At 37.5% G+C, this 21,785-nt stretch overlaps 1 protein-coding gene across 1 annotated transcript in view; it reads right to left on the bottom strand.

Annotated features, from left to right (window-relative positions):
* Positions 1–2,817: 2,817 nt before the first annotated feature.
* The window catches only part of IL17REL (interleukin 17 receptor E like), a 47,816-nt gene continuing 28,848 nt past the window's right edge, over positions 2,818–21,785 (bottom strand). Inside the window, exons 5-17 of the mRNA XM_075727726.1 lie at positions 21,255–21,369; positions 19,743–19,787; positions 18,769–18,908; positions 18,534–18,605; positions 17,379–17,433; positions 13,776–13,939; positions 11,391–11,438; positions 10,670–10,727; positions 10,188–10,333; positions 7,483–7,542; positions 6,388–6,445; positions 3,852–3,906; positions 2,818–2,845 (exon numbers count right to left, since the gene is read on the bottom strand). Of these exons, the coding sequence (XP_075583841.1) occupies positions 2,818–2,845; positions 3,852–3,906; positions 6,388–6,445; positions 7,483–7,542; positions 10,188–10,333; positions 10,670–10,727; positions 11,391–11,438; positions 13,776–13,939; positions 17,379–17,433; positions 18,534–18,605; positions 18,769–18,908; positions 19,743–19,787; positions 21,255–21,369 (1,044 nt within the window). The remainder of the gene's footprint in view (positions 2,846–3,851; positions 3,907–6,387; positions 6,446–7,482; positions 7,543–10,187; positions 10,334–10,669; positions 10,728–11,390; positions 11,439–13,775; positions 13,940–17,378; positions 17,434–18,533; positions 18,606–18,768; positions 18,909–19,742; positions 19,788–21,254; positions 21,370–21,785) is intronic.

A 21,785-nucleotide genomic window follows, 5' to 3' on the forward strand; every position in this document is an offset into this window, starting at 1 on the left:
TGTTGAACCTCATGCAGTTGGCCTCGGCCCATCGGTCCAGCCTGTCCAGATCCCTCTGCAGGGCCATCCTACCCTCCAGCAGATCGACACTCCTGCCCAACTTGGTGTCATCTGCAAACTTACTGAGGGTGCACTCAATCCCCTCGTCTAGATTATTGATAAAGATATGTTAATATCTTGGAAGAACTGGGACATTGATGCTCTGTGATAATAGTAAGAATGTATATATGAAATGAAAACCAAATAACTGCAGGTTGTCTCAAAATAGGGTGACTGGGCTGAGCCAATAAAAAGCAAAAAGGGAATTTCCTTCAACAAAAGAATGGAAGTTCTACAGAATTAGTCAAGTCTATAGGCAATCACATAGGGGATTTTTGCATTTGACTGTTATTACAGCACATTTACTTGTGCGTTGGTCAATATTGCAAAACCATTGCGCAGTTTGGGTGAGAAAAAGAAAACATTTCAGTAGTCAGCAGAGTGAAATGAATATTTTTAAAGTTGGGAAAGATTCTCATACCTTCTTCTTTCAGGATTGACCTACCAATGTTTAAAATGCCTTGTGAAAAAGAAAAAAAAAACTTTATTTTTGCAGCTGTAATGTCACAAGGACAGTAGTGTCTAGTAGCTTAATAATGCAGAACTCTAACTTCTCTAGAAAAGGCAATACTTAAGTGGAGCTCCTTCTAGTGCATTACATATATAGGGTGGTCCAGTCACTATCTGAGAGAGTGGCAAGAGCTGGCCTCAGGTGGAGCATTTTGTAATCAGAAGAGACAATGTTTACCTGAGGTAGTGTATTAGAAACAGGACTTATATAGATCAGCTTGGGAGTTAATCAGAAAAGCTACCAGCAATTTTCTCACTACACAAATGCAAATAAGCAGACCTGAGCCAAAGTATGGAAATAATATTAGGGATTATTTGCAAACATTGCCATAAGCAGGAATGTCTTAATGGTAAGCATTTAGGCTAAGATGCCTAGGTTCCCTCTAAAACAAATATCCAAGCAGAATGAAATATGCTTGGGAAGTACCTGTCTCTCTGCAGTGGCCATCACAGGAGCCTGTACTACTGCCTTCGAACAAACACGTTACTTTCAGACAGTTAAGTGACCTGTCTGCTATGTTCACCATTCAAGCTTTCCTGTAAAACAGCACCAAACTGATCAGGACCATGGCTGGTCACATCCTCTTTGGTATTTCCATCACTGCAGCCAACAAGAGAAGATACACTGCAAGAGATCTAGTGTCTGTGCAGCTGAAACAGGATCTCATCACTGAAAGCATCCAGCTTCAGTACAGCTATTGTTGCTTCAGGACCTCATATGAACTTGGAGGTGGTGTTTTGTCTTAGCTACACTTAGGTTTTCAGATCCTGCCACACCTGTATATATTTTCAGTCTGAGGACATATTCAAAAAGTTGATCTTAAGACTGCTGCAACAAAAAGCAGGCTGTATGAATCAACTTTTCCTACAGAAAAGACTTTTCCACTGCAGGAAGGTGAAGAGAGTAATGTTATGATGCTCTCTCAGTTGAATGGCTGCAGTCTGGAGGGTATTAAAGGAAAAGCAGATGTCTGACTAAATCAGTGCTTCTCTTTTACATCCAAAGCAAGTAACTAAATGCTTTAGGAAAGCTGCCTTGCCACCTCTGCTTTTGGAGCTGTAGCACTCCTTGGAATAAGAATATATCTAATAGATGTACAGTCTACAAAATGAAGTTTTGATATCAAAGGAGCCAAGCAGAATTTGTCCTCTTCAGGGCACCTCAAAAACCTTGTGTTTCAACACAAGCAGATACAGATACGTCTCTTACACTATATTTGTCTCCTGTAAATTGCTCTTTGAAAGTCTTGAAACAAATACACACATTCAGATGGAAAATATTCTTTTATTGATCAACTTCTTGTTCCAGACCCTAACTCCCCACCCATATTCCTGATCCCACATGAGCAATTCCACATGGTTTCAGGATTTGCTATTAATCATCTTTTAGTTGACTTTATTTCCTTGTTACACAACAGGAAGTAAGGATGTTTGACAGGAGTATTCAGTGAAATAAAGGCCAAATGTTTGATAATCAGTACAGTGTGTAATATTATTCTCAACAATTGAGTATAAATACTGATATAATGGAAAAAAAATTACTTCAATTCTTTCCACTAAACTGTTTCTTTCTAGGCTGGATTTCCACATGACAGTTTTAAATAGCTATCAAAGACATGTACCTCCTCAGACAAATAGGAAAGTTACCTCCAAATCAAATACAAATGCAAACACAGAAAGCAGTTGTTAGATATATTTAACGAATATGGTCTGTCATGGTGAGATCATCAGAATGGCATCAGAAAACAAAAGAAATTACAAAGAAGGATAATGTAACAAAGCTGAGAAAGCTTCCTCCATTCTTCATTTCTCAAAAACTTTTGATTATGGTTTAAAAACAAAGGTTACAAATAAGAAAATCTGAAATACTTGTTCTATAGGCACACAAAGTACTATGAAAGTACTCATTTATAGCATATTTTGTACAAAATACTAATTTAGAAGGAAAATGTGAACCTAATTCTCTAAGTGATCTAAGACGTTTTTTGTTTTGAAATACTGGGAAATGAGGAATCATAATCCAGCTTCTTTTGGACATGTTAGAATAGGCTTAACTTGCTAAATTCTTCATTCATAAGAATAATCTCACAGTAATTAGCAGAAACTACTAACATGGGAGATGACCAATTAGAGAAGATTTGCAAGTTACACGAAAATACATCTTGATGTTGAGAAGATACTAAAGACCGTGAAAACGTGTTGTTAAATTCAATGCGAGGAATGCACACTCTTCATTCTAGGGGAAAAACAGAAGAGGAAAGAAGATTGGCTTTTTTTTCTCTGAAGTGTGAGAGAGTTCATTGCAGTCATATATAGTTGGTGTTAAATAATGAATCTAACCATTTGTCTACAGCTTGTGGACTTGACTGTCACAGTCCAAACAGCACTGATATGAACAAATGAACAAAACCTACATACTTTGTTCTGAATGGTATCTTTTGACACAGGAAAAGCCAAAGACTGCCTCAAAGCAAAGATGGTAGCCCATTCTCAAGCACATGACTTGCATAACTTCTGCACAGCTGCATATTTTTCCCATCTTTGAACAAGGGCTTTTCAGAGCATCTCCACTCTCTCTGGAGTTCTAGGTTGCTCCCACTATTCTAAGGTTGCCTCTGAAAGGGTATCCTTAAAAAAAGAGCTTTTTTAAGAGCTCAGGGTCTACCAAATCATACATCCATGGGCTGCATTAATTGACGATTTGTTTACAATTTGTTTACAACCTAGGAATAGGTGTTTTGCAAAGGGCTGTGGGAATGAAAAGAAGCACTGGAACAGCTGAGCAGACACGTCTAATGTGTGAGAGCACAGAGGGGACTGATCTGCCTGCAAATGTCAGGGAGAAAGAAGGGGGCAGGTGCTAATAATGTGAATGTCATGCTCAGCAAACCTGATTGTTCCAGAGCTCCTGAAGGTTCTCTGGTTACTTTACAGAGTTCTCACTTCCACTGGTTATTTGTCCCCTTTTGCCCTCTGTCTTTGGCAACAAGGCAGCTACCTCTGATGCCAGACTGCACTGTGGTGCAACAGAGAGAGAACAAAAGGAGAGCGAGCACAGGAGCAAGAGATGTCTTCAGTGGGGAGAAGGAAAGAGGAGAGATAGAAACCCGACATTTCTGCTGGCTAGTACAAAACTCACTCAGACATTACTTCTGCTCTTTAGAGAGGCCAATGATATATTTTCAGGATTAGTGACTCTATCAACTCTCAAAGATGATCTAAACCATACACTGGATGGATACCTGTGCGTCGTGGCCTTCGCTGGGTTTCCATCACTGTATGTCTGACCATGAAAATCTGAAGAAACAAGTTCAAATGTAGGTTGCCATTTTGTTTTCATTATGGTTCACATATTTATTCTCAAATTAACTAATTTAGGCTATTGTTTAATTCAGAATAGATAAGTTTCTTTTTTAATAGGTGAAATGATGTCTCCAAATGTTTGGCTACATTAAACGGAATACAGCAAAGTGGCCAAAGGAAAAATAAAATTTAAAAAGAACACAGAGTTTTGTCTCTAAGTCAATGCTATTTAATAAAAAAACAAACAAACAAAAAAAAAATTCCCATTTCCATCATCTGTAGAACAAATAGGGCTAAGCCATTCTAATTCCAAAGCACAGCTACTGATAGAAAAATGCAATGCATTGCAGTGTAATGCATTCTGCATGCCAAAAAACTCTTCTTGCAGATAGAAAGAGAGTAGCCTTTGTGATGGTTAGCTACACTGATTTTTATAATAGATACTGTCACCACTGGAATCTTGGGTTTGAGTAACAAAATACATGTTAATAACATCATGGCTCTTTTGGGCACACTGATGCTGCTTGGTATCTTTAACAGTGATACTTAACAATATAAATTTCTGGTTTACAAAGATGTATGCAGTAAATGTTTTCACTGCTTTCACTATGCCATTACAAGATTATTTCTCATTTAGTTTGACATTTTGTATAACCCAAATTGTCACAAATTATGGACGAATCTTAGGTTTAATATCCTCTTCACCTTTATGTGGATTGTTTTTCTTAACATCTTAGGCTCAAACACAATAGCATCCCAGTGTAAGAATTATCACCCTCAGTGACATTGTTTTTAAGAAACTTTCATCACTTCCTGATTTTGAAAAGCTAGTGCTTGAGAAAGTATCTTTGTTATAGAAGATAAGCATTTAAAAATATCAAAGTCCTTAGTAGTAATACTATTACTGTTACATTAAAAATCTTACACACGACAAGCAGTTGATGGCTCCTGACGAGTCATTAAGAACACAGGAATTACAGCAATGACTTGAACCCACCTAGTTCAGTGTCCCATCTCTGACCTGTACACTGACCTGTACCATCTGCCTCAGAGGGAGGTTTTGGGAACCCTCTCCAGGTCAGCTGGCAGAGATGGAATTATCCACCTGCTAACATGGACCACATTATCCCAAAAATATAAAGTATGGCAGAATCCATGAAGCATGAGGTTAATATCCTCTATACAGCAAACATAGTGATCACATTACAGTTCTGATATTCTTGATATGCGCAGTTTCTCAGATTTTTTTCTGAATCTCCACAAATTCTTGATCAGAACGGAAACTTGTGACAAAAAGTTCCACATTTAAATCAAATACTGTGCCCAAAAAGTTCTCTACTCTGTTTTTGGTGTTCCACCATTTTCATTTACTACACATACCCATTCTCTCCTACTGTAAAGCAGAGGGAAATTCCCAGACTACCATCTCTGGAGCCTTTCATTATTTTACATGCTTTCATCATACCCTTCACATTTGTTAAAAGAAAAATATGAATAAGGAAAATGCATCCAGACCACATGAATCACAACACTGACTATTTAATTGATTCACCTTGAGCGGGCTTGTTATGAGTTTTTAAGTGGAGAAGCAGCCTGAACTAGCATTATTGCAAGTGCTTGCACAGAGAACTACATTTAGACTACAGATTCAAGTCCCCTCCTTTTTAGTATCAGGCTTCCAAATCTGAAGTTATAGTTAACTGATAGGTATTTTTTAGACAACAGAGAAAATCTGCCATAGGAATCACTATGTTTACAATGAACTGGGAGGGGAGGTTGATTGTCTGGTTGGGTTTGGGGAGGTGGTTTTGGCAATGCTTAGATTAAGCCTTCTTTCAGCTTGACTTCTTTTAGACTTTTTAGTTCTAAACTAGTCAATCCACTCCTGTGCTCTTCACCATAAACCCCACAGCCTTAGTTCACTCTGAACTCACTGACTTCTACAGCGCCTTACTTTCGGGGCTTGGTGACTTCAGAATATTGTCACCCCGTGAGCGTGTCTGAGTGTACCTTGAATCATAATAATTTCCTCACCATACTTCAGCAGCGAAGGCAAGTACTACTGTCCCATTTGCAGAGGTGGGGAATTAACAGTAGGGCTGTGCTTCAATTGCTACAATGACAGCACTGTGTGCCTACTTGCCAAGGATTGTTTTTAACTAGTTACCTCATGTACCGACAGCAAGGTAAATATATGTGTGGCATGCAGAACTTGGCACAGGATGGAAAATTCACCCAGAAAGCAGAGAAAACAGACAGCCACACAAGTTGCCCTTGCAGTAGCTAATTAAAAGCTAGTTGACATATAGGAGTCCATTATCTATAAGGGAAGTTGAGCATATCTGGCTCACATGCAGACATCTACATTGTCAGGTGAATCCCACCTCGGTTTCCCAACAAAAACACACTTCACCTGAGATGATCTCTTCTATACAGTCAATACCTAATTCTTCTTTTGTTATCATTCATACTTACCACAGTGGATATCACAGATCTGCAGTGGAACTGAATATTCTACATCTGTCCTCCAGCCCTTTTAAAAGAAAGAATTAAGGTTTATTCCCCTTTCAGCAGAACTGTTACTAAACACTTGCGTTGACAAAATGAGATTGCTTTATTAGTTTACTCAAATGACTGCATTTTTTTAATCTGTTTTTAAATAAATGCATATGGAGACTGCTGGTCTAGTGTACATTTAGTGAGTTGCAATCACTTTTAGGTTTCTAAATGATAAAGCTGCTTTTTGGGGGGGGAACTGTATTGTGACAGATAATGTCTTATTTACAAAATAAGCGATTTATGCAGAAAAACATCAATTTTACCACCAAATCTGATTTTTCACTAGGGAAAGAAGAAAAACTCCCATTACCTAGAAGGCTCTTGCCAATCTCACTTTCATCTTGCCCCTTGCTTCCTAGCAGCAGAAAGTGAAGCTGACAAGGGCCTTCCAGGGCAGCTGCTGGAGCCTCGCAGCTCCAGCTGTCAGTCTCCCTTGTCCCGGTGTCTGCTGAGAACATTAACTCCAGAGAGGAATAAACCTATCAGCTTCATGCTCATTTTCTATTAATGTTACCTTAATAAAGTTCAGGTACAGAAATAGTGTGCAAAAATGTCAGAAATAGTTTGCTCAGCTCTGCTTTCAGGAGTGCTAATTCTAGCATACTATGCATGTACTGTACTGTTTGCTATATGCATAACCTTTTCCAGCTAATGTCAATTTTTGAAAAATTCATCTATGATTTACTTGGATTTTTTGATACCTTGGAACTTTTTATTACAAAGGAACATATAAAGACAGGATTATCAATTTCTTGATGGTATCCCTTCATCTGCCACTGACAAAGGAGCAAGATCGTGGAGAGCAACTTCTCTGTTAATTGTTATCTCAACAAGAGGTGGTGGCAGCACATCAAGCTATAAATAATGCTCTTTGCCAACTCCATTTGCACAGTAATCGGATTTGGCTGGGAGGAGAAAGCAATGAGAGTGTGTGCTGGTTTTCTTTTTTTTTTTTTTTTTTGATGCTTTGTTTATTTTGTACAGAGTACCTGGCAAAATCAAGACACATACCTGAATGCAAATTGTTGACCTACACATTTCCTGTGACATAGTGATTGATACAGAATCTCCCTAATGAAAAGAAAAAAATTGAAAACTATTATTTTCCATACCCTGGAACAATGAAAATTTATTGTGTCTTTCCAGCTCTTTGGTTTGTTTGCCAATAACGCTACATGTTCTACTGTGTCAAAAAATTAATAAAGTATATATTCATTATGGAAGGTTATTTATTTTCAGAAATATCCTTGGATCTCAGTGACCATAAGCAGCTGGTATAGTTTTGCCAAGCACAATTTGGGCAGCACAGGAAGAGGACTAATGTTCCTGCATTTGATGAAGCATCATAAGGCAGGACACCCTCCCCGCTGTGGCTGCTCACACGATGTTAGCCAAGGACCATCTTCACTTCTTTTCCCTGGTGTACACAAGTTGAAGGAATGACCCTTTCTTTACAGTTCTGAATTTCCCATCGCATTGTATGCTGAGAACAAGTTCAGCCCTAGGGTGAAATTGTCCTAAATGACTGTTCTGACACAATGTTTGATTATTTATGGTTTGTCCTCAAAATAATGTTAGTTACTCCACTAATAGCTATGAATCCTATACCGCTTTCTTTAATGTGGCAAACTCCTAAAATAATTCGCGGCAAATTAGGTAAATATGTTCTTTTTCGAGCACAACTGAACAGGGATTACTAGGTAGAGAACGAACATTGGTTTCTGGGAACACAGAGCTAAGTCTTGATGAAAATTTTGTATATTTTGCTCATGGCGTTGAGACAGGAACTCTGTGTAATTTATGTGGGCTCCCATTCTGTCACAGTAGCAGAGGATGTAAGAGCTTTGTACCAGAGGGAAGAAAACAGCATTTTTAAGTGCATCGGTGCCCTTCATGAAATACACACTTCAATACCTAGCTGTGATTTGTTGGTGTTCCACCATTACCCTTCTCACTTAGCAATTCACACCTTTAAAAACAGAAAGTCTAAACTCCACAGATTTCATGTGAAACAAGCCAGTTGGAGGGAAGTGCCACTGCAAGTGTTCACTGAACATAGTGTTTGACAACTCTTCTACCATACAGATCTCCAGCTCTGCCAGTAATACAGCATTCACCCAGATACCTTGCCCCATTAGGACAGGCTCTTGATAGCGCCACCAGTGCCCTCTGTGGTCTGCGTTGATTGGATAGCTGTTTTTTTCCCACGCCTTTCCCCATGTTTATTCAGCACTGGGATCTCCTGCAGGAGCAGTTACCACGTTCCCCTTAAACATGTCCTTAGCTTGAGCAGCAAAGCTGAGTTGGGAAACTCTGCTTTTAACAGCTGCTCTGTTACATTCAGCACCAGAGATGTGATAAAAACCTAAACTGATTCATTAGAAAATAAATTCAGCTTTCAGTGTCCAGCCCTTTGAGTTTAAGATGTCCTTATTCATAGCTGCCTGTTTGTCAGCTACCCCCTGGCATGTGCACCCTGCACACTGAAAGCATCAGAGATACTTGAAACAGTCATGGTTGCAGCATGCACCTGCATACAGTGGCAAAGACAGACATACGGCTGGAATATATCCAAAAAAGAATCATAGAATCATAGAATCGTTTAGGTTGGAAAAGACCTTTAAGATCATCCAGTCCAACCATTAAAGGACAGGTGTAGGAGCTACAGCACGCTTGTGTCTTCTAAAGCACATCCCCCTACAGCAGAGCGAAGTCAATGGGCACAGTCAGGAATAATGGTAGAAATCACAAATTCTGGATTTCTCAGCTTTCTCAAAATCCATCGTATGACATTTCATATACCTGGTCAGTGGAGCAGACAGCAGAAGCACACATTTAGGGGTGGACGTAAGACTACTGAGGAGCTGGCTGCCGAACCAGCAGCACGGCAGTCCTAGTAGCTTCTAGACCTATCCTGCTGATATTCTCCTATTTGAAAAGGAATGCTATGGCCACTCTTCTGCTCTTTGACCCCACTTTCCAGATGTACATCTCAGTAGATCACAGGTCAGGCCAACAAGGTAACTCTGGTAGGCAGGGTTGAAGGGCAAGGGCAAGCCACAGTGCTGCACTGAAAATGTATGAGATATAGGCTTAGTTGCAAGAGAGGAATGAAGCTCCCATTTCATGACCAGCTGCTGCCTGAAACAGAGATCTCATCCTCCCGTAATCTTTTCCCTCTCTCCCTGACTTTGCTGGAAGAAGCAGTTGTGAAGTCACACAGTCAGCCAGCTCAAAAAGCTAATTTGGCTGAAAACTTACCTTTTTTGTGTGTTGCGTTTGTTTTGGCAGCCGCGAGATTTAGAGGGGCTCAAGATCATCATGGATTTATGCCTCAAATCTTACATTTCATGATGTGAGATTTGCCAGGTCAGCTCTATCAGTGACCCACATATGAAATATTAACACTAACATTTGCTATATACATAATAGAAATACTACACCACAAAAATTATGTTAAAAGAATATTAAGGTTCCACTCGATAGTCACTTCCTTTGCTGTGACTCATTTGACTTCAGGATCCTTATTTATTTCCTGCTTCAGTGTGAGATCAGAATTAGAACTACATGCTTTAAAAATGTTCCAGTAATTGTTTCAATATGTACATGCATGGGTTTATTAATGCTTTCAAGCAGAGCAATAAATGGAATAGTAAATGAATGCAGTTAGATATGTTTAAAAGCCTTACAATGTTTAAGAAATAATATATACAAACCACAGAGACTGAATGGTGCATCCCAACAGATTCACATGAGGCCAGCTGCGTCCTGTTACACACAAGCACTGAGAACTGTGCCTTGGTTTGGGATGTGAAGAAAACTTGTATTTGTTCTGCAACTGCAGCAGTTCTCATTTTCCAAGCTGATATTAGGGGAGAAGACTTACTTTTAGATGTACAAGGACCATATATTATATTTATTATATATAGTTATATTTAAAATAAATGTCTTTTTAATTAGTTAAGTGCCATCAAATGATATGCAAGTAATTATTTTGATTCCCACAGGTTATTTTTTGCACTGATAAACACTTGATCTACTGGGGATACATAGAAGTAGCAAGCTGACAAATCTCTGACATAATTTACAAGCTACAGTGATGTGAACACATCTCGCTTGCTGGAGAGGGCTCATATCTAGTGACTGATTTAAATATTTTTCACAATTTAATATTATGTAATTAAAAATATATATTTACCTGGAAATTCTCCATGAGCAAATGGACATTTAACCCAAGAGCCTTGCTTGGTTGTAAACTGAAAGCAGAGAAATCTGTTAGGAAAACTGACTTTTCAATTTCAGTCTGTAGCTACAGATTCAACTAGAGATGATCAGTGCATTTCAGAAAGTTGCAGAAGGTGAATCCACAGTTTTCCTGGTCTATGGTCTCTTCCAACCATTGATTTAAATTAGGTGCCCTAATTCTCAGGTATTTATGCACATGCTTATTTTCCAGAAACATGTAGTTCCACTGACTTAAAAGTAATCTAAAAGAAAATAATAATATGCCTATATTAACCTTAGGTGGCATTCTTTTCTCAATTAGAATTAAAAAAAAAAAAAGGTACTCCAGTAAATGTAGTATATCAATAATTTTTATTACCAAATATTTAATATGGAAAACTTTATACCTTAAGTTTAGTGCATGCTTCAGAGTTTGCATTGACCTAAAACATTTTTTCCCTGCTTTTCTTAAGCAGAGAAAACAGAGGGCACAATCTGACCTGTGTCCTGTCGCTGCTGCTGCACTTCCAAAGAACCTCCATTTAATCTAATCTTTCAGCTTTCCTTCATTCTTACTTCCCATTCATCAGAGCTATGAAACAAAATATTGATCCTAAAGAACATTAGCAACTCATTTTTTTAGAGCTGACAGAAAGAGGGCAGTTAATAGGTATTTTACAGAGAAATCCCTTTACCTTCATGCAAAGTCTCGGGTGAGTGTCCACACGAGAATATTTAACCTGCTTGAAAAGAGAGCAGTAAGCATTAGCAAGTTTCATTAACTAATTTCACAAACTCAATTACCAAAAATTTTCATGGTTTGGTTACTGAGAAAGGAATTGGTTTGTTTACTTTATAAACATCCTAGGAAGTTAATCACATAAAATATGTAAGTATAGAAACAACCACAACTTTGGATTACTGAATAATTTGCTTCTTTTTATCTGTAACATGTAGCATTTTTTATAGTCAGTCTGACCCATTAGAGCTAAATTAATTGATTCTATGGTGGCTCGTGTGCAAAATTCTGATTACATAGTCATCTTGTTCCAGTCCCTTATTTACTACTCATCAACAACTCAGCAGAACATTTAAATACACACCTAAAAGTGTTGTTCCACCTTCAGTTCAGAGATTTTTCAATTTTCCGTATCCCTATTCCAGAAAAGACTTAAACGCAGACTGAATTTTAGACATCCACTTAAGTGATCAACAAAATGTCGTTTTCTTAACAATTGTTTACCCACCAAGGGCTTCAGCTTAAAAAGCCTTGTCTCATATTAAAAATTACTACCCATATAAGTGATCTTGCTTAGATAAACACCATTGCTCAAGTGCCTAAGCACAATGGACCCTACATACAACACATGGCATCATGACCAAAGTAACACCTCTTTCCTGCAACTTTTTTGTGAAGAACATAATGGATGTCCTCGGATATGTCTACAGTAGGGTCACAGAAGATAGTTCTGTAAGAGTCCACCCAGATATGGAGACAGCATTGCCATCAACAGAGAAAGCCCCACCCTAATTAGAAAGAAGAATTATGTAGCTTTGGGCCTAAGTGGGTACATGTGGTGTTAGAGTGTGCAGCACTGTGCGGATTTACTGGGGGAGCTGGCATTATGTGAGGGATCTCTGCAGTAGTCTCCAGCACACTATAGAGATGTTCTGCAGGGTTACACTACAAGAAATGGACCAAATTCAATATCAAACCTTTTAGGACGGATTGGAGAAAAAGGGAAAATTCATCCTGTCCATGAATATTAATGACTACAGGAAAACATTCATCATCTGTAATAAACTAATCTTGGATTGTGTTCTGGGTAATAGATATGACTGTCACCAGCCAAACCTCATTTTAGGCTTCTTCCTTTTTTTTTCCTTCCTTTTAGTTTTTTTTTCTTTTTTTTTTTCTTTCCTGCAAGCAATGAATTGCACTTGTTGTCAGCAGATGATGAATCCCACAGGGACCACTCACATGTATAAAATTAAATATATTTGGTTTTGCAAGATCAAAACTTTGTTGAAACCCATGAAATGGTGAATCTGAACAATCACTAAACACTTGGCCAGGAGTTCCTAATCAAAAAAGCATTCAACGGTCCTGAGTCAGCCCCCCCAAATCATGTCTTCAGAATAATAGTCACAAAGTTTCAAAAATCAAGAATTTGTATTTGATTATATTTGCCTTTTCATTTGTTACCTCAAGTTTACTGGCCTCTCCACAGGCAGGAAAGCCTGAAACCTGCTTTTCAAGATGAAAGCCAGAATTCTAACCAACCTCATAAATCCAGTGCATTCAGCATCATGAGATTTCAGATTGAAGCAGTTCAAGATACATGCAGTGAAAACTCTTTTCAACTTCAGAATGTAAGTGCTGGAAGAACTAAGGAACCCGATATTTCAACACCCACAATTTCAAGATATTTGGACCAGTTTGAGGAAGGCACTTCAAAGAGATCTGAATAGAGTACCAAACAATCATGCCCTACCAAGGTACTGTTATGTCTCCAGCAAGATTTAAAGATATTTAGCTTCATCTCACTTACATTTTAGGTGTCTAAATGTTAAATATCGAAACGTGATCTAATTACAATAGACTCTTGTCATAGTCAGTGAAAAGCAAGAGGTATCTTCAGAGAGGAATCCTTCCGACCTTTCTTATATGCCTATCTTCAGATGAGAAGAGTTGTCTTCTCAATATGTCTGTTTCATTTACTTAGTTTAAAGGGAATCTGAGACGAAGAGCATAGATTGAACACCTATCTTTTAGACAGCAAAGTCCAGGCAGATGAATCATGCCTTTACTATAAATGAAAAGCAGACCCTATTTACACCAAAGAATTTAGCAAGCATTACTAGCTTCACAGTCATCTCCACTTTTTATTTCTTAATAGTGAGTCAGTCAATATGAGCTCTTTGAATAAATCATGTGGTTAGTGTACAAGAACAGACTGTGATTATTAATAGTTTTACGTATCAGAGAAGAGAAGAATTCGCAACTGCTCTTATTCCAAAGTCCAGCTCTGGTCATAGCCTTCAATCTCACAGTTTGAATAAATCTGAATAGCTCTTACTTTCTCAGAAGAATTTTTGGAAGTGTTTTGTATATCTTCACAGTGGTCATTAGACTTCATTAACCTGCACAGGTTAACCGTGGCAAGCACAGGGCAGGCTGGCTCCCAAGCTAGGGTTTGTGTCGCTGGGTTGTAAACAATATTATCCCATAGCACCTTCGTATCTGTGCACAAAGAGTGGAAACATTATTCAAGATGTCTAAAAATGAATCAGAATTGTTCATAAATCTGGTACCTATACATGTGCATAAAACCAGAAGCATTGCTTTTCCATTTCCTTGTCATTTTCACCAATCAGAACTGCAGTGTTTCACATTGTAAGAGTGTAAAACTTTAATTCATCCCACCAAAGTGTTGGCATTTACCAGAGCTACTCAACCTGAGCGCTTAGTCTTACCAGTGTCCCACTACAGCAATAGATAGGTGTCACCAGTGAATGATGCCTTGGCTCTTAAGTAGGCTGCACTGGAAGTGCATTCCCTGCCCATCAGTCACAGGGGGAGTGTAACACAAGTAAATTCCTAACTAAGGACCTTCAGTTAACTGTGTATGGTAAATTGGAATGAAGTCATACATTAGTTACTAGAGGTCACGGTATTGGAGACTCAGACTCTGTGTGTCTTGTGTAGGACTCACATGCCGTAATGTATACGTAAGAAGATAAATTTAAGCCTTAGCTGAGTATCAAGAACTCCAACAGTAAACAAAGCTGTGCAAGTAATTCACAATAAATATTTTTTTCTACAGCATTTATATAAATCTTCTTTCTATGTATACTGGGCACATCGTCATTTCAGAGCTAGTCAACATATATTTGGGGATATCTTAAATAGGCACTACTATAAAATAAAAGCTGTTTTATTTATTTGATTGGTCAAATTAGTCACTTCATACTGACTTTCTTTTCCATTTAGCTGCCTGTATATGAGAGAATTTCCAGCATGAAATTCAAACTGATATTTCAGTTCATACTTCAAGAAGTAATTTGGAAAATTTTACATTTGCCTCATAGTCAGAAGTAGAAGAAAAATATATTTCTGCAACTATTTGTGATGCAAAAACTTGAAAACATGGCCAGCTGGATGTTCAAGAGGAGTGAACAAACAATATCCATTACTAGAAAATGTAGCAAAGTGAAGCCGCGCAGTCTACACCAAAGAGTGGAAACACCAGGTGTCCAAATTCAACTCCCATCAAGCATAACAACAATTCCTATTGGTATTGCTTCTCTCAGAAATGTCCTGAAATAAAACTTTTTGATATTTTCTAATAGAAACCTTACAGACCCTTTAATTCTGTCAAGCCTCTTGCTGTCTTAACTTTGTGTCCCAATACGTATACATCAAAATACTGAACTTTTCTATGAAGTGGAAATTTTTATTTTGTTTTTAAAAAACTGCTGGAAATTTTGATTTTTTTTTTAAATGCTGGTTTTAATAACAGAACATGTACTATAAAGCTGTTGTTTAGAGAATAGTCCACCTGACTGCAAAGTCCTGGGTCCCAACAGTTCTGACAGTTTTCACAGCTATGTTTTGAATGTTACAGGAATCTATAATAATGTAGATATAATGTAAGTGTAATGTTAATAGTTGAGAGAATAGCACCACAATTAAGACTCCTCAGGTTTGTTTCCAGGCCTGCTCACTGACTTATTCCTTGAGTTTCCTTCTGTTTTACTCCTTTGTGGCATCTACTTATTTACTTCATACTTCATAATAAAGATGCTCATTCATCATCAGTCGTATATTATTACATTGTTTAGTAACCAATAGACATTCTTTTTTTCCTTTTTTCCTTCTCTTAGTTACATTAACCCAAAAGAGTTATTACATAGAGGAGCTTCTTTCTGATACACAACTGCTAATTACCTCTTACCACAGAACTAAATCTATAAACCCAACTTTATTATATCAGTGACAAATGAGCCAAAAAAAGAACCAATCTACTTTAGATATTCCAGCAAACAGAGCTGTCAGTTAGGAAAAAGAAAGATTTAAAAAGAAAACAATGTGGCTCCAAAGCTGGAACTCCTTATATACTTAAATAGCTGGGTGCTAAACTTTTAAAAATTGCTTGAGGTTCCTGCAAGGAGGAGAGTTGAGTAAACAAAAAGTATAGCTGTAAAACAGTATTTCACTTCCTTATCAAAGCTGTAAGTTAAGTTTTCATTTGTAATTGTCCATTGGAACTTCCTAAATGGACAGAAATAAGCTTCAAAACCTTCAGTGTGCCAAAGCACATACTGCCTTTCTTCTGACTACATAATAGGTTGCATTTGTAACCTATGCTTCAGCTATCCACGTAGTCCTGATGCAATGGCATCAGAGGGGAGAATGACTGCAGTAGGAGGGGAAGGAAAAGAAGCAGAGTACAGAAGGAAGGAATCATGGGATTCGTGAGCCCAATTTCCTGCGCTTGCAAAGCATAACCATTCCAAGCACAGGAAATAGGTAGAGGTAGGAGACAATTTGGAAGAAAACAAGCTGTGCCCCATGAGACCCAGCCTCAGGCTGAACAGCAACTAAGAATAGAGGTTAGGACTTCATACCGCAGATGGCCACAGGCTTTGCTTTGATGACCTTAAAGCCAGATCTAAGTACACAACATAGACATAGCTACAGACAGAGCTTGAGCATTCCTGTAAGTGCTCTTTATTGCATAAATTGGGGGGGGGGGGGGAGGGGGGGGGGGGGATCCCTTTTTATTTAGTCAAACTGCACTCCATTTCTACAAAGGAATTGTAGTGTCACAAACACTATATTCTGCCACAATGAAATAAATCAGAAATGAAGGCTGGGCTAACTAAAGAGGAAATTGCTCCCATTTTACCACAAATGTATCAGCCCTGCAAGAATATGAAAAGATTGCCATGAGTATCTATGCAGTTTAATGGAGTTTGGATATGCTGTTATGGGTTGGCATTTTTATTCTCTCTCATGTTTGGCTGGGTTTTTTGGTTTTGGGTTGGGCTTTTTTTTTTAATCAAATACTAAAATCCCTTAATGGGCTTCTTAGCATAGTCTGGGGAAAAATATTGTTGGACTTATGTTGGACTTAATAAGACATTTTTTCAGGCTATGCTTTTTTCTATCTGCCTGGTAAAACTTTCACTAAAGACCTTTATAATATGACAATTTGTTTTTCAGCAGCCATCTCAGACCAAACTCTGACTTTGCTGAAACACTTTGTGTGAATAATTTCCCATTAAGTATGGGAACTGTCTTCTTGTTCAACTCCCTGTTCCCTCCTTTAAGTTGGGTGTCAGACACTTTCTTCAAGTCTCTCCTTGAAGCTGCCTTCTCACATCAGCATTTCAAAGCTGACCTCAGTGGCTTTTCTTCCTTCTGGCTAGTTTGCATGTGACTTAACAAAATGTGGGAAATGACTAGAAAGTTACTTAGTGTTTATATTGGCTTAAATTGGTGAACAATTTGGTCTGAAAGTAAGTTATTTAGTCTACCCACAGTATAACAAACCAATATGACGATCTCATTGAAGTTTTGCAATGTATGGTTTTCACCTTAGATGAATTTCAAATTGTGACATACTACTGGAGCTGCTGAAAATCACCCATATAAAGAGTAATCACACAATACTTGCCATTTGCAAAGGGGCAAAGTTGTATCCTCCTTGCATCTGGAATTGCCAGCCAACCCTACAACCCAAAAAGTGGTCATTAGCTAGAGATTCTCAGAAACACCAGTTTTTAACATTTCAGACAGAATGTGATAGAAAACCTTTCTGCCCAAGATAAAGATGCTATGTTTCTTAGAAAGCTTTGGAAGTAGTTTTTTTAAAGGATGTTTTACACTAGATATCTATTTTATTATTCATCATTAGGGGGATTGGAGCTGATGAACTAAGGTGATCCCTTCTAGCACTATATTCCTACTCTTTCCGAGTCATATATTTAGCTCAATTTCATTTAGAAAGTCTTCCAGTTTGATTTTCATTGTTTCTTAGTGTCATTACTTTCTAGGCATATCAAAAGACATTCAAGAATCATAATATCGGATCTCCTGGCCTTTGTTATCTTTTTTCCTCCACCATTATTTCTAAGTAAGGACTCGCATCTTACAGAAAGAATTCTTTTTATTTGAGCAAGTGCATGAATCTGCACTTCATCCTCTTTTAGTTATTTCATGTATGAAGATCTCTAGTCTCTTCCAATTATCCTGATCCTCTTCCATTTTGATTACACCTCTCAACTGTTTTATCAGCAAATCTTATTAACATGTTCCCACCTTTTGTGTCCATGTCACTGATTAAAACATTTATATAAGAACTGCTCTAAGTGTGTTCCTTAAATAACCTTCCTACTAGCACAGCCCCATTCAACAGTAGTTGAATTAGCCCTTCAGCTAGGTATTATCTACCATACAAATCTTGTTCTCACCCCCAGCTTCCTCAATTCCTCGTTTAGTTGCTCATGCAATACTATATCAAATGCTATGCTGAAATTCAGTCAGATTAAATTTTCTGTCTTTTCATTGCTTATAAAAATATCAGTCAAAATAATCTTACACAATATTTTCCATAAATTAATGTAAATTGTTTCCCATTTTCTTCTTATCTCCATGTTTTAATTAGTGTTTCCTAAAAAATCTTTTCTACATTTACATAATCATAAGGTCAGACAAGCCTTAGTCAAAAACTTAGGTCTAGACCCTTTTTCTACAGATTTTTCCTCCTTTCTTAGCACAAATCCCAGATAAAATTTCTTTAATCAGGAACACAAATTCCAGACTGTATTACCTCAATGCAAAGACAAGGGAGTAGCTGAGAATATTTCAGAGAAACTGATTTTAAAGATTCCTTCCCTTTTATCTGAAATGAAAAATATGGTCATGAATCCAGGACAGTAAATGACTTTTAATAAAGCTAAATAAAGACATAGAAGGGCATTTCCTATAACTATGACCTCAATGAGCATTTCCACCTACAAGTCACCTCCCACCAGTTCAACAAACTGCTTTGAGCTTTAACTCACCACAGCAAATGCCCCTACATCTTCACAGGTAAACCATTTGTGGCACAGGCGAACGTAATAATCTTGATCTCGAAGAAAGTTGGATACATTCACTGATATAACTTTCCTTGCCCTGTCTACATTATAATCAAACTTTCCAGCTGAAAAAGAAAATTTAAGCATGAAATTATCACATCTGTTTCTTTATTATTTTGTTATTTCTGATTTTGTTATTTCTTTATAAAAGGTAGAGAATATATTTCATAACTTGATGGACATGAAATTCAACATCTATAGATCCTTACCTAGGATGTTTGAATTAATTCTTTTTATAACCTGATATTCATAAAGGTATTCTTATTTTATAAGATATAAAAATTTTCATGAGAATAAATTTCAATATTATTCAGTTTTAAATTAGCACTGACAATACTGAGAGGCCAGGATACCTACCAATTGTACCTCAACCTGAGTACTTGAAATGTTATGTAGTTCAGGTACAAATACTTGAAATATACACACTAATACTACTACAAAAGCTGATTATCCCCAGGTTCCAATTTCATTACATAGAGAATATGTGCAACTGTTAGATAAGTACAATATGTGGGGGGATGTTTTAATTCTTTTATATTCATGGGTATGCCAAAATCAGGATAGCAGTTTGGCAAGTTAATTTCAGTCTATTTATGAGGTCTGTCTATAGACAAAACATAAAACCAGCAATCCAAAGTGCATGAAAAGGACACAAACCTATTTCCAAAAGTATAAGTATTAAATAGGTTGTTAATATCTTTACCTGCTATCTAGCATTTCCAGGTCAATATAAAGAAATACATTTTCCAGGGCATTACCGATCAACTACATGGTAATTTTAAGTAGTGGTAGTTGTAAATCACCGTTTTTTTCCCTGCTTATCCAGCTATGAAAACTTATCGTTGTATAGGTCACCAGAAATATCTCACAGCTTTAAGTTGTGTAGAAGATCAACTCACCTGAACAGGCTGAAATATATTTTCCCACATCACTGTTTCTGCAATCTGCAAAACAGAAGCCAGAGTTTTCTTCAGTGTTGTTTTATTTATATAACTGTGTAAATAAACTGCCAAATTATCCAGTAGCTTCCCAACAGGAAACCTATCTCTTATACCCCTTTTTAAAGGCAGATTTACACCCACTTCTAGGTAAACAGCAAAAAACAAAAGCACCCTTGCCACACACAGAGATTATATCACAATTTGCCTTAAGGAGCTATCTCACCAGTGTGGAGTTTCTACTGGAAAACCTCATCAGCAGTTTAAGGTGGCAATCTAGGATATAACACTGCACTTCTTTACCTAGCACCTAACAATAATTTAAGTAATAATAATAATAATTTCACTTATTCTTTCCCTGAAAGCTACTCCTGTTGTTTACCAGGCTTATTCCTCTGTTATAAACAATTGTGTGTTTCTGCTATTCTGACTCTACTCTAGGCTTACAAAGAAACACCCTATTTTGCTCCCAGGGAGCTTACAAGTGTTAGAGGCCAGGTGACACTTGCAGAACTAATATCTAATATTTGTATCTCCAAAACTTACATCTTGATTTAAGAACACTAAATCAGCTCATAATGTGCTGCCTACTGTTTTCATCTTTCCTTGCTTAACTCAGTATTAGAGCAGCACTTTGCTCTCCTTTCTCCACACAGTTCTTTTCCCCAGAGAAATACTTCTTATTTTCATTTGTTTGCTCACCCTTGTAAAGTGTCTTAAAACTGGGCTTTACAAAACCTTATTTTTCCCCCTCTTTATTCACAAAGTACATACCTACTTCAATAGTGAATCGGGATTTATCAGGAAAATGAAAGACTTTTTAAATACAAAAAGTTTTACTTGTATGAAAGCGTGAAACAGCCACAACCTGTCTGATACTGTGTGCAAGGGATGATGCTCTACCACGGGGCAAGGGCAAGAGCCGCCCACCCACAGGCTCTCGAGATGGCAAGGCAGGACAAGCCCAGGCACCAGACCAAACAAGGGGTCTCATTTCATTTTTTGCACCACCAGAAAACAGGTGATGGAACAGCCAGCTAATGAAAGGAAAAATAAGTTTCTTCACACTTTCTTATTAAGCTTTCCTCAATCTCTGAAACCACCTGTGGCCTAAAAGAAGCAGAGGCTCCATCTTATGCACAGAGAGCACACAGGACTGAACCTGCAGGCAGAAAAAGGGCACATGCCAACCACAAGAAGGCCAATTAGGAAAAATGCATAGCATAGTTCAGTTTTCTATGTACTTTTAGATATAAGCTCTGGTCTCTGTTTTTTATAGCAATTCAGACATTTATATGCACAAAATAAATCCTTGAAATGTAGAATATCCTGGCATACATGATCTACCATCAGTTAGACCAGTGTATCCCAGAACGTGATTTGGCTTTGCATTTGGGTTTTTTTGGTTTGGTTTGGTTTTTTTCTTTGAAAAGATGTTTCTTGAAAAACATCTGGTTTAAGATGTTTTCCTACCTTCAACATAGTATTCCTGACTCAGCTTGACTTCACAGTAATTTGGTACTGTTTTCATGGTCACATAGATGTGTTGTGCTACATTGACTTCAATGCAATTGAATTGTACCTGTACCTGTTTAAAACATTTATAAAATCAAGTTTGTGCGTGACTTCCAGAATACATGAAAACCACTGGTTATCAGAGTTAAGCAAGCAACATTCTTTGTTCAGATTTATTTATATTTACAAGGAGCATTAAGCAGTCTCAGATATTGTAGCATTAAGAATGTAAAAGCAGGTATCACTTAATGAAAGGATTTCAAAAAGTGTCATTACTTCTAATCCAGGATGTTGCTGTCTTCTTCACTTCAAGAAATCCAAATATCTACAAGTTATCAAATAATCCTAAAGGCACAGAAATACAGGTACCCAATGCTTATTGAACTTCAAAAGCAAAAAGGTCTTTCATATTACCAAAAGTCCCAGTTTGCAGGCATTTTACAAGCACAAACACTTGCAGAATAGGAAAAAAATGTCTGTTTAAACATT

Source organism: Pelecanus crispus, chromosome 1 (genome assembly GCF_030463565.1).
Source record: "Pelecanus crispus isolate bPelCri1 chromosome 1, bPelCri1.pri, whole genome shotgun sequence".
Taxonomy (NCBI): Eukaryota; Metazoa; Chordata; class Aves; order Pelecaniformes; family Pelecanidae; genus Pelecanus; species Pelecanus crispus.